This window comes from Bombina bombina, chromosome 6 (genome assembly GCF_027579735.1).
Source record: "Bombina bombina isolate aBomBom1 chromosome 6, aBomBom1.pri, whole genome shotgun sequence".
NCBI lineage: Eukaryota > Metazoa > Chordata > Amphibia > Anura > Bombinatoridae > Bombina > Bombina bombina.
Genome location: NC_069504.1, coordinates 646,852,447 through 646,866,782, shown reverse-complemented (window position 1 = coordinate 646,866,782; position 14,336 = coordinate 646,852,447). Strand labels below are relative to the sequence as shown.

Below are 14,336 nucleotides of genomic sequence, written 5' to 3'. Positions count from 1 at the left end.
ACATTTAATCAGGAAACGTTACAATAAACATAATATATAAGCCCTTCTAGAGTAGAAAGTATAAACACACAGATGGAAACATTTCCAGAAAAACGTTATTTAAATCGGGCAAATAAGGTACACACAATCGTGCGCAAATTCCATAAGCAGCAGCTCTAGACCTAAAGTCTCTCAACAGAGACACATACTAATAGAAACAAACGCTCCCATCAAGTCGGAGAGTGAACATGGGCGTGTACACATGATCGGCTCATAAAAGGCCTAAAATGGCGTTTCTCTGCCTCAGGGAAGAAGAAGGTGTCGGGAACCCAAGACGGCACAGAGAAGAAGCCCACTCTTCAGTAATTAACATGGCTCTTCAATCAAAACTAACTACTTAGCTCTGACTCTAAATATTTCTCTTGCTTTTCCCTCCCGAGAGGAAATATTCACATGTAGACGAAACAGCCTAAAATTGCGCCTCCGAAATGGAGGAGGCGGGGGTCAGACAAGAAAAACGGCAGCGCATGTATTGCACTGAACTACATCATGCCGCCGAAGGCTATGAAAGCCCCAACTCACCACAAAAGACAAAGTGTTTCACAATTTAAGTTAACCATGCACTTCTCTAGAAAACCCCTCAGCCCCATAGAAAGAACCCACTTGATAAATGTTGCACTCTCCTAAAAAGTCCTTCATTATATAATTGAACAGAGAATTGCGAACTATCTAACTCCTTTTCTTGCCCACAGAAAATGAAGGCGAAACAATGGAACTCTGCGCCCCCAATTAGAGATTGTTAGCCCTTCCATGTTGTGAAGGGAATTAACTCCGAAGTCTCCAAAGTCACAGCAATATAGTGCCTGCCACTGCCTTTAACATCCTAACCAAGGATATATTGTCTCCATAACTGCAGAGGATCCTTAACCCTTTCAGTGCCCGCCTCCTAGCCCCAGAAGACAAAAAAGGGCACTTACCTGCTTTCCAGTCGTCTGGCAGTTAGACGACCTCACCAAGTATGAGAGGATACCACTCCTCAGAGACCTGTGGCAAAAAGAAAGACAGCGTAAACCTACTCAGGCTTTCTATACCAGGGCAGCAACCTGTTAGGAAAATGCAGCAAAGCACACTTTACAAGTTCCTAACTGCTTAAAAGCCACCACTGCCCTACTGAAGAGACTAACGTGGAATATGGCTAAACCCAATCTTAAGAGGAAAAAAATCAGAGCAATCTACTCTGACTTTAAAAATAACAAATCTTGAAGTGTAATAAATCCATTTTCTTCTGACACCAAACATTTCACTACCTCCTTGCACGAGAGGCAAAGAGAATGACTGGGGTTTGTAGATAGGGAAGTGATACTTAACAGCTTTGCTGTAATGCTCTTTGCCTGCTCCTGCTGGCCAGGAGTGATATTGCCAACAGCAATTAATGATGTTCTGTGGACTCATTGTGTCATTAGAAATAGACCAGGTCCCAAATGGTAAGAAAATTGAAAAGTGATGTGGTCACTAAGGGGTTAATTAGCACCTGGATACTTTAAATCTTAAAATAATGCCTTTAAATTAAATGGACATGAAACCAAAGTGTTCCTTCACGATTCATGCAGGACACCATTTTAAATGACTTTCCAATTTACTTATATTGTAAAAATTGTGTAATTCTCTTGGCACCCTTTGTTGAAGCAGCAGTGTACTACTGGAAGCTAGCTGAACAAATCTGGTAATGCAAGACACGTGTGTAGCCACTTTGAGTCTATCTAGGTATGCTTTTTCAACAAAGATATCAAGAGAATAGTTTTATAAATCTGAATGCTCTATCTTAACCATGGAAATTTAATTTTGACTTTAGTGTCCCTATAATATTTTTTCGGAGCCAGAAGAAAAAAAATGTAAAAAAAAAATGAATATAAAGTTGTTCATGTGATTTTCCTTCCCCTATATAAGTATGCATAGCCTTATATTTGCCCCTAAATGTGATTGTTTTAAATGTTCTAGGGCTGCACCAAAATAATTTACAAAATGGCAGAAATTGTATTTAACTTTGCCCAAAATAAACTAAATAGAAATGCACAATATGCAACATATGCCTTACTGAATAATATACCACATAGAGCGTCATGTACAAATAATTACATTTAATATTACACTGCTTTATTTAACAGCCCTGAAAGGAACAAATTCAAAGCATCAATACATCAACTCAAATTGTGGTCTTATTCCTACTACTATACTGAATGCAAACACATGTGTAAGTGAAGATGACCCACATATACCTTACACATAAGGTTTGCATCTGAAAACCTTCTGACATCTGTTGAAGGAGGGAAAAAAGTCAATGTATATGGCTTAACCCATTAGTACCAGGAAGATGTGGGGACAGGATATGAAAAACACTTTGTTTTTTTATGTTCTGGGCTGTTTAGAGATAATATCAGAGTATGCCAACACATTTTCTACAGAACTTTGAATTATGAGATTTGAAATTTGATATTTTTTCTAAGCCATTCATAGTTAGCAAAAGGATGCACTTATGTACTAACAGAATGGTGATGTCACTAGTTGTTATGGCCAAAATTACTCATTAAACTTATAAAACATGGCTGGTCACTTGACAATTCTATAAGCTCTAACAGTTACAAAATCACTCAGATATGTCCTCTGGAAGGATATTAAAAGCACCAAATGGCATTACACTTCTGCAGCTAAAACCACAGAACTGTGGAAAACATGGAAATCGCTAGAGACTGTTATATTGCACCCTGGGATGTTCATAACAGTAATTATTGCTGACATATTTGGCAAACAACAGATATTCCTAAAGATCATCTACTTTATCTAGATATCCAATTTCTCTGAAGGCCATAAATGGAAATAACATTTAATTGGTAACATGAGGTCTTTCATAAAAACTATGGTGTGTTCTTCTCTGTATGATAATACCAAGCCTCCCCACATTTACGAGAATGGACAGGCTAAAACCGCTCTCCTAAATAGGAACACAATGTCACACCAGGCTTTATTAACACAAAAGAAACTAAAAAGATTCAGTAAAGAGTTAAATACAGTCACTCCCATGCTGACCAAGATGAAGCTTTATTACAGAAGAGGAAAAATGCCCTAGGCATAATGTAGTTGATGGGGGTACCTACTAAATTAAAATCAGAACATAGGTGTACTGTAGTAATGCAGATAGCCGAAACTAAGCAAAAATGTATCCTCTAGCTGCAAAGAGATCTTTAAAAAGGGACACAAAAGTCAACCCAACATTTTTCTTTTGTCATTCAGACAGAGCATAGCATTTTAAAAAGTTTCCAATTTAATTCTATTATCAAATTTTTTTTATTTATTTTTTTAGAGATGCCTAAGCCCCCAGCTTTAACCCCTTAATGACAGAGGACGTACCAGGTACGTCATAGCAAATAATTCCCTTAATGACAATTGACGTACCTGGTACGTCCTCTGTTTTTTGAAGTGCTGGAAGCGATCATGATCGCTTCCAGCTGCTTCCAAGGGATTGTAGTGATGCCTCAATATTGAGACATTACTGCAATCCCCTATTTTACCCACCGATGCAGAAAGGGCCACTCTGTAGCCCTCTCTGCATCGGCCATTGACGCTAAAACAATCCTTTCACGTTGGTGGGTGGGAGCTGCTTCCGTGATGATGTTACACTCTGTAATATATTCTAAAATATGCATCACAGTATAAAAAAAAGAACGATGCAGATGCAGAGGGGGATCTTTGTTGTTTAGTAAGGGATCTGGGAGGGGGAGGGGTGTAGATTGTTGAGGGGGCCAGCTACACTACAGAAAAGAAATGTTTTATATAAAAAGTTAAAAAAAAACAATTTTTGGGGGCAAATTGGGTACTGGCAGACAGCTGCCAGTACCCAAGATGGCGGCAAATAGGTAGAGGGGGGTCCAGGGGAGGGTTAGAGAGATGTATGGGGGGGATCAGGGAGGTTGTGGGGTAAGAGGGGATCCGTCACTGCAGACTGTATGAAGAAAAAAAAAAAAAAGAAAAAAAAAATGCTTTTTATTTCAGTACTGGCAGACTTTCTGCCAGTACTTAAGATGGCGGTGACAATTGTGAGGTGGGGGAGGGAAGAGAGCTGTTTGAGGGGGGGATCAGGGGGTGGGATGTGTCAGGTGGGAGGCTGATCTCTACACTAAAGCTAAAAATTAACCCTACAAGCTATCTAATTAACCCCTTAACTGATGGGCATATTAAAGTGTGGTGCGCAGCAGCATTTAACGGCCTTATTATTACCAAAAAGCAACGCCAAAGCCATATATGTCTGCTATTTCTGAACAAAGGGGATCCCAGAGAAGTATTTACAACCATTTATGCCATAATTGCATAAGTTGTTTGTAAATAAATTCAGCAAGAAACCTAAAGTTTGTGAAAAAATTTGTGAAAAGTCAACAATTTCTTTTATTTGATTGCATTTGGCGGTGAAATGGTGGCATGAAATATACCAAAATGGGCCTAGATCAATACTTTGGGATGTCTTCTAATTAAAAATATATACATGTCAATGGATATTCAGGGATTCCTGAAAGATATTAGTGTTCTAATGTAACTAGCGCTAATTTTGGAAAAAAGTGGTTTGGAAATAGCAAAGTGCTACTTGTATTTATTGCCCTATAACTTGCAAAAAAAGCAAAGAACATGTAAACATTGTGTATTTCTAAACTCAGAACAAAATTTAGAAACTATTTAGAATAGGTGTTTTTTGGTGGTTGTAGATGTGTAACAGATTTTGGGGGTCAAAGTAAGAAAAAGTGTGTTTTTTTCAATTTTTTCCTCATATTTTATATATTTTTTTATAGTAAATTATAAGATATGAGGAAAATAATTGTATCTTTAGAAAGTCAATTTAATGGCGAGAAAAACGGTATATAATATGTGTGGGTACAGTAAATGAGTAAAAGGAAAATTACAGCTAAACACAAACACCGCAGAAATGTAAAAATAGCCATTGTCATTAAGGGTAAGAAAATTTAAAAATGGTCCGGTCATTAAGGGGTTAATCAACCAACATTGATATATTAATATATTTTATAACATTTAAACCTCTAAATCTCTGCCTGTTTCTAAGCCACTATAGCCTCTTATCACATGCTTTTTTATTTACTTTTCAAAATGGGAGACTGCTACTTCATGTGGGCCATAGAGATAAACATTGTGTTCACGCCCAAGGAGTTAAGATTTAGTACACAACAGTACTAAATGCAAGTCAATAGCTAATAAATAAAAAATAAAAAAAAAAGTCATGTAATCAGGGGGCTGTCAGAAGAGGTTTAGATACAAGGTAATCACAGAGGTAAAAAGTATATCAATATAACTGTTGGTTATGCAAAACTGGGGAATAGGTAATAAAAAAGGGATTATCCATCTTTTAAAACAGTACAAATTCTATTGTAGACTGTCCCTTTTAGTTTAGTTTTTTTTTTTTATGTTAAAAAGGGACACGCTTATATGATAAACACTTGAAACTGATGCAGTATAACTGTAAAAAGCTGACAGGAAAATATCACCTGAGCATCTCTATGTAAAAAAGGAAGATATTTTACTTCACAATCGCCTCAGCTCACTAGAGTAAGTGCTGTGTAAAAAGTTATTTTTCAGTTACTGCCCAGTTGCAGGTTAAAAATAAATAAATAATAATAATAATAATAATAATAATACTTACCTGATAATTTAATTTTTTTCTGAAGGGAAGAGTCCACAGCTGCATTCATTACTTTTGGGAATTCAGAACCTGGCCAACAGGAGGAGGCAAAGACACCCCAGACAAAGGCTCATATACCTCCCCCACTTCCCTCATCCCCCAGTCATTCTGCCAAGGGAACATGGAACAGTAAGAGAAATAGGGTGAAAAAAGGTGCCAGAAGAACAAACAATTTACAGCCTCATAGATCAAAACACGGGCAGGAGCTGTGGACTCTTCCCTTCAGAAGAAAATGAAATTATCAGGTAAGCATTTATGTTTTCTTCTTAAACGGAAAGAGTCCACAGCTGCATTCATTACTTTTGGGAAAACAATACCCAAGCAAGAGAACACTGAATGCAAATAACGGGTGGGTACAAAAAAGCACCACAGCCTGAATTACTCAACACCCAAAAAAAAAAAAAATTAAGTACAAACGACGCAGAGAAAAACCAGAGCCTAGGTAACTGCACATCAGTTACACATCCGGCAAAGCCGAACTAGAGACAACTCAGACCTAGAGTCCGTTAGGTCTAAACAACCTCCGAAGCGTCTGCGTCCATTGAGGAGAGACCCCTTGGCCACATCGCCAACCCAGTTGAAAAGCACCTGGAGTCTACAGGAACATTGTAAATTAACCAGAAGACAGGTAGGGAACCGTCAGAAAGGCTTAAAGCCTAAGCCACAGTCACCTCTCACAGAGCCCCAGCCCCTACAAAGGGGGCTCACGGGACCACAACTTTAAGTGTGAACCAAACCGTCCACACCCATCCATGTAGAGACGTGGACCAAAACCAGCATTCTTGACAATTGACGATGAAAAGATCAAATCTCTGAGAGAACCCTAAACTGCCTCCTCCAAGGAGGAGCGCACCTCTAAAGTCCGTAGACGTGGCGATCTAGATAGCCTTAAACCCAAGAGTCACAAAGGACTCCTGAACAGTCTGAGAATCAGCACCCAGTGCAATGGAGCACAAGAAATCGCGTAGGCAAGCGGCAGCACTTGATACACATACAGGCAGGGTAACATCAATACCCGAAGGAAAATGATAACCCAAGTAAAGTAAGGCACCACCCACGAAACTCCAAACGGAGTATAGAGGAAAGAAGGACAACTGCCTGACCATCGAAGGGCGGCCCTCTGTACCCAACCTCGACACCGCTACTGACAAGCCCCCAGGCTATCATAACATCGTGGACGCAACACACCCAAACGACAAAGACCGTAGTCCGACTGAGGGTATTAGTTGGAATAGACGACAGAGAGCTTGAAAAAAAACTATTATTCAAGGAAAACCACCTTGAGCAGGCAAACTGAGCTACAACTCCCACAAAAGGCGGGGAACCCCTGCACACCACCTTCCAGAGCAACATGACTCTGAACAGAGAAAAACATGCCCGCACACATGACCAGACGATCTCCCCTAAAGTGGGGAAGGATGATGCTCCGCCATTGCAGAAAGAGCGCACTAGGCAAAAGAGTCAGCGTCCGAAAGAACCTTGAGAGAAAACCAAACGTTAATCACCCGGCACATCAGACCAAACAGGTCACACATCTCCCAACTTCCATTTAATGGAAATAATGGTTCTAAGCCTCGGGCACCTGAAGAACCTAAAGTCGTCTGCAGAAAGCAGAATCACAGCCCAGGCAAGTAGCCCGAACCAACCACCCTTAGAGTGGTACGCACAACCCTCCGTCCGGAGAAGTTGCATATAAATCACAGGCCTCATACATCAGTAGGATCCAAGCCCAAAATCCATAGAATAGTCTCAGAGGAATCCTCAGCACCACGAAGGGGACATGAACGCTGGTAACAGCTAAAAAAGCGCCCGACCAGTACCAGCCTGGTATAAGAGCACTCTGGAACTGTTCCAGGTCCAAGAAGATTTGTCCCGAAGGATAGATAAAATTAACTAGAAACGAAAATTCTAATATTCAACAAGTGCGCAACTCCCGAGGGAGTGCCCACGCAACCACGAGTCACACGTATCGGTTCCAGAGAAGAATATTCATAAAAACTAAATCTAACAGACCTGAGCTTAAGGGAAAGCCGAGTAGAGACCTCATTCACCCAAGCACAGAAATGGAACCGAAAAACCATAAATAAAAATGAAGATAAGGAGATTGGCTTCATTCCCTAATGTCATATCCATTTTGCCATCCAACTTCTAAGGCCTCGGATCCCTCTGCCCACTAGGACTGGGATCCTCTAACACTACCAAAACAGGTCTTAAAAGAACCATAAGGCGAGCCAGCCTTTAACGGAAAGCAAAATCATCCTTCGCCGAATCTGCTGAAGACCTTGGCTCCAAGATTGGAGCCCCTGAAGCCTCAAGGGCCAACGTTTCCCCAGAAGGCCGAACTGAATCTGGCGATCCCACACTCGATGGACCTCTGTTAAAGGGCCACCGTAAGTAAATATTTTCTATGCCTGTTACTAACTACCCCAAATACGCTTTTTATCAATAGCATTTCATTAACATATCTCTACCGTATATCAGAAATCTTGTCTGCAAATTTAATTGTTTTCCAAACCCACTCCGTGGGTATCCTTTGCTCTGTACCAATCCGTTTACAATAACTAGGTTTCAAAATGGCGCTTTAAACACAAAGTTATTGGTTTAAGTATTTTGAACATGCAGTGCTGAAAATAGTGGGCAGGATAATGTGACATCATTGGCGAATAAAAGATATAATTTTAGAATGTTATGAAACTTTGTTTTGGAGAAAATATAGGTCAGTAGGTTTTAATTAATGTTTATTAACTTTAATATGTTAGTTGTTTAGCTTAAAAATTATAACAGAAAGTAATCCTTTAACGGAGCATGGACAGTATTGGAGAAATACTTCACTTGGGAGATATAAATTAGACAGCACCATAGAAATAGCCATGCGGAACCGTGCTGTAACCTCTGGCGGAAACAAGTCACTCTCCGGACAAATGAAGGCCATAGGGACACTTGTGTGCGTAGCCAGGAACGGGTCTTGGAACACGCCCGACAGGTCAAGGAAACCTCAGAGGCGGATGGCTCGACGCACTCTAAGCTCCCAGACTCAGGAGAAGGGAGTACTCTAGAACGGCACCGGAACATAACTGCTGGGTATTACCCGGGCCATTTTATATTCATCACAAGACACATCCTCCGTATTGGAATCGTCCATAATTTTGGGATTACAAAAACTGGCACACTTTGACACCCCCAATAGCTGGGAGACTCACCATCTCCTGTGAACCAGACAACCCACGAGCAAGACTCTCTCGGTCGCACACAGTCAGCATACTGAAGTGAAAAACACAACGTAACCGCACCCGTCGTGAGGTGCACCGTGCCAGTCACAAAAAGGGTGCGCAATCTTGAGAGATTACGTCCTAAAAGAAAGCCGTTATGTTCCATAAAGGCCGAGAGCCCAAGTATAGTTACATATTGTTGATAGAACCACATAACAAACATGATTAAAGTCCCCCCTGTTCCTTATTTAAGATAAAATGAGTCCCACTGGGACCCTACCTTGTTTCTTCAACAATACATATCATATTTAAATAAAATGAAACGATCTTACCGGAATCTACACCATGGAACAGGAACACGGTCCTTCAAGCGTGACAGATAGAAGTCTCGCTGGGGGATATGGGAAGTGGGGGAAGTGTTTGAGCCTTTGGCTGGGGTGTCTTTGCCTCCTCCTGGTGGCCAGATTATGAATACCCAAAAGTATTGAATGCAGCTGTGGACTCTTCCCTTTTAAGAAAAGGAAGAAATTAACAGCAGCCAATCAGCATCAGCAGTGCTGAGGTCATGAATTTTTACTGTGATCTCATAAGATTTCAAAGTACACTTCGTTAAACGGAATAAGGAAACATGTGTGCCTTGCAGGTCCCGGGACAGACATACTGATTTGCTGCTTAAAATCCTTTATAATGGGGTGAGAATACTTAGGACATTTAAAGGGACACTGAACCCAAATTTTTTCTTTTGTGATTCAGATAGAGTATGACATTTATTTCTAATTTACTCCTATTATCAAATGTTCTTAATTCTCTTGGAATCTTTATTTGAAATGAAAGAATGTAAGTTTAGATGCCGGCCCATTTTTGGTGAACAACCTAGGTTGTCCTTGCTGATTGGTGGATAAATTCATCCACCAATCAAAAACTGCTGTCCAGAGTTCTGAACCAAGAAAAAAAGCTTAGATGCCTTATTTTTTATATAAAAGATAGCAAGAGAACGAAGAAACATTGATAATAGGAGTAAATTAGAAAGTTGCTTAGAATTACATGCTCTATCTGAATCACGAAAGAAAATTTTTGGGTTCAGTGCCCCTTTAAAGGTAAAATATATTTTTTACATAGAGATGTTCAAATGATATTTTCTAGTCCGCTTTTTACAGCTATGCTGCATTACTTCCAAGTGTTTCAAACATTTGGGTATCATGGCCCTTTAAAGCAACCTTTTTTACCTTATGCATGGGTGTATGTATCTTATTCTATACTATTTTTTTTTTAATGCTGCAGTACTTATTTTATCTTGTTTTCCTGCCATTAAAAAAATATAGTAATACCACTTCCCCAGAAGGGTTACAGTGCAACCTACATAAAAAAAAAAAAAAAAACACCACCACTCACAACCCAGGTCTGACCTGTTTAAAAAATATATATATATATATATATCGACCACTCCCCCCCCCCCCAAATATACAGATGGCAATATCTGAAAGATACATGTTTACAGAGAGAGAGATTATATATACAGGTGGCCCTCGTTTTACAACGGTTCAATTTACACCGTTTCAGAATAACAACCTTTTTTTCCAGTCATGTGACTGCTATTGAAAAGCATTGAGAAGCAGTGCATTTATTAAAATAGCCAGTAGTTGGAGCTGTCCGCTTGTGTTGCAGCAAAGCCAAGCAAGCTGAAATTTATCAGTTTAACCAGACCCAAGCTATCGAGCAGATTTCAAATGAACAAGATCTTCCTGTCTATAAAGCAGTCCAGATTGGAATGTATAGAAAGAACTGTTTGCAGAAAAATGCAAGTGAAGTCTGTGTTGTGTGATTATTTTATTAGGTTTATAATGCTGTTTAGCAAATGTTTTTGTTAATTTAACTTAGTTTAATTATATATTCTGTGTTGTGTGCATTTTTTATTAGGTTTATAATGCCGTTTAGCATTTAAAGTCTTCATTTCAAAGCTTTAAAAATAATGTATTAGGTGTTACTTATGACAATTTTGAGAGGGGCCTGGAACCTATCTCCCTCACTTCCCTTTGACTTACATTATAAACTGGGTTTCAATTTACAACCATTCCTTCTGGAACCTAACCCCGGCGTAAACTGAGGGCTATGTATGTATGTATGTATGTATGTATGTATGTATGTATGTATGTATGTATGTATGTATGTATGTATATATATATATATATATATATATATATATATATATATATATATATATATATATATATATATATATACATATATATACACACACACACATACATATATACATACACACATATACACACACATATACAAACAGTGGATATAAAAGTCTACACACCCCTGTTAAAATGTGACCTATAAACTATACAACTCAATTGAAAAACAAACTGAAACCTTTTAGGTAAAGGGAAATAAAAATAAAAAAATAAAATATGGTTGCATAAGTGTGAACACCCTTAAACTAATACTTTATTGAAACACCTTTTGATTTTATTACAGCACTCAGTCTTTTTGGGTATGGGTGTTTCAGCATGGCACATCTCGACAAGATTTGCCCACTCTTCTTTGCAAAAACACTCTAAATCTGTCAGAATGCAAGGGCATCTCCTGTGCACAGCCCTCTTCAGATCACCCCACAGATTTTGAATTGGATTCAGGTCTGGGCTCTGGCTGGGCCATCCCAAAACTTTAATCTTCTTCTGGTGAAGCCATTCCTTTGTTGATTTGGATGTATGCTTTGGGTCGTTATGCTGAAAGATGAAGTTCCTCTTCATGTTCAGCTTTCTAGCAGAAGCCTGAATGTTTTGTGCCAATATTGTCTGGTATTTTTAACTGTTCATTATTCCCTCTACCTTGACTAAGGCCCAGTTCCAGTTGAAGAAAAACAGCCCCAAAGCATGATGCGGACACCACCATGCTTCACTGTGGGTATGGTGTTCTTTTGGCGCCAAACATATCTTTTGGAATTATGGCTAAAAAGTTCAACTTTGGTTTCATCAGACCAGAACACCTTTTGCAACATGCTTTTGGGAAACTTCAGATGTGTTTTTGCAAAATTTAGCTGGGCTTAGATGTTTTTTTTTGTAAGAAAAGGCTTCCGTATTGCCACACTACCCCATAGCCCAGACAAGTGAAGAATACGGGCGATTGTCACATGTACCACACAGCCAGTACTTGCCAGATATTCCTGCAGCTCCTTTAATGTTGCTGTAGGCCTCTTGGCAGCCTCCCATACCAGTTTTCTTCTTGCCTTTTCATCAATTTTGGAGAGACATCCAGTTCTTGGTAATATCACTGTTGCACCATATTTTCTTCACTTGATGACTGTCTTCACTGTGTTCCATGGTATAGCTAATGCCTTGGAAATTCAGTTGTACAGTTTATAGGTCACATTAAAGGTGGAAAAAGTTCTGAAATGATTTATCTGTCTCATTTTTTTACATCACAGAAACCTGACATTTTAACAGGGGTGTGTAGACTTTTCATATCCACTGGGTGTATGTGTGTGTATTTCTGGATTCCAAGCACTCAATGTATAGTTGAATTGCCTTGTTGCACTCTATGGTAGAATAAATATATATATATATATATCTCTCAAAGTTTTGGGGCTGATATTGTAGAAGCTACTGGTGAATGTGTACTTGGCACCTTGGATAATGTCTCATTGGTACACGTTGTTTTAAAGAGCAGAGACTGTGATATCTTTTGTTGGGTGTGTATACATACATACTCCTCCTATTAGTAAATCTGTCCTCCTGGGCCAGCAGCCTGGGTGGCAACATGAAAAAGTATACCACAGTTGAAGAAAGCACTCACAGGACTTTTCAGTAGTGGGCCAACCAAAAGGCTTAGTGTTTATTAACGTTTCGGGTTCACACAGACCCCTTCATCAGAATAAAATAATAGTGTCAAATCATACCTTAAAATGTTGGCCACAACACAGGTTGGTGACACATTTGAAAGTTTTGAAAACACTAAGATTGATTGTATTTAGTTTTTGCTTATTGGAACATGTTATATTTATTTAAATATTACCGGAAGTGAGATAACTTCAGGTTTGTTGAAACGCATGGCGTGCGTTCCACTTTAACACATGGGGAACTATGGTAGGAGAGACAGGTGTTTTGTTGTAAGTATTTGCATAATTGTTTTGTACACTATATTAAAGGTATGATTTGACAGTTTTTTTATTCTGATGAAGGGGTCTGTGTGATCCCCCGAAACGTTAACACTAAGCCTATTGGTTGACCCACTACTGAAAAGTCCTGTGAGTGCTTTCTTCAACTGTGATATAGATACACACAAATTATATATATATATATATATATATATATATATATATATATATATATATATATATATATATATATATATATATATATATATATACACATATATATACACATATATATACACACACATATACACACACACACGTATGTATCTATATGTTTATAGGCCTGGAGACAAACAAGGAGGGAGGAGTAGGAATTATCTTGTCTCCAAACAGTACCTTTCACGGCACTCCTTACCTCCCCCCCCGCCCCCCTACTCATCTTTTGAAGTTCACACTATCCGCATCTTTTCCCCTATAGCTCTTCGTGTTGCAGTTATCTATTGGCCCCCTGGTCCAGCATCACAATTTCTGGACCACTTTGAAGCCTGGCTTCCACATTTTCTCTCTTGTAATGCCCCATCTCTCATCTTAGGAGGCTGCCTCTAAACTTCTATCCCTTACCACCTCTTTAGGCCTGTCCCAATGGACAACATCTCCAACACACTGTGAAGGCAACTCCATAGACCTGGTTTTCACAAATCTCTGTGCTGTTTCCAACTCCCTTAACCTCCCCTTTCCTCTCTCTGACCACCATCTACTAATTTTCTCTCTTACTCTACACCTGCTACATCTTTGCAAGCCCCCAAAAAACTGCTACCTTACAGGAATTTAAATGACTTGGATCTCACAGACTTTTCCACGCAACTGAGCCCTCTGCTCTTTGACATTTCATCCCTCTCTTGTCCAAACCTCGTGACTCTACAGTATAATTCGGCACTAAAATCAACACTTGACCAAACTGCGCCCTCCACTCTTCAATGTACATCAATCACTCGACGGCAACCGTGGCACACTAAACAGACCAGATATATTCAGCGATGCTCACGGGCTGCTTAACGGCAGTGGAGGAAATCACAAACCTGTGCTGATTACCAGCATTATAAATACACCCTTAAGTCCTACAACTCTGCGCTCAGCCTGGCAAAACAAGTCTATTTCTCCTCCCATGTATCATCTCACGCATTCAACCCCAGAAAGCTGTTCTCAACCTTTAACTCCCTTCAATGTCTGCCTGCCCCCCCCTGCCCACTACCAACCTCACTGCTCAGATTATTGCTGATCACTTCAAAAATAAAATTGACACCAT

General features: G+C 39.4%; 1 protein-coding gene across 1 annotated transcript in view; it reads right to left on the bottom strand.

Annotated features, from left to right (window-relative positions):
• ABHD17C (abhydrolase domain containing 17C, depalmitoylase) overlaps nucleotides 1-14,336 on the bottom strand; it is a 131,397-nt gene that overhangs the window by 100,842 nt on the left and 16,219 nt on the right. Inside the window, exon 2 of the mRNA XM_053719364.1 lies at nucleotides 957-1,023. Within this exon, the coding sequence (XP_053575339.1) occupies nucleotides 957-1,023 (67 nt within the window). The remainder of the gene's footprint in view (nucleotides 1-956; nucleotides 1,024-14,336) is intronic.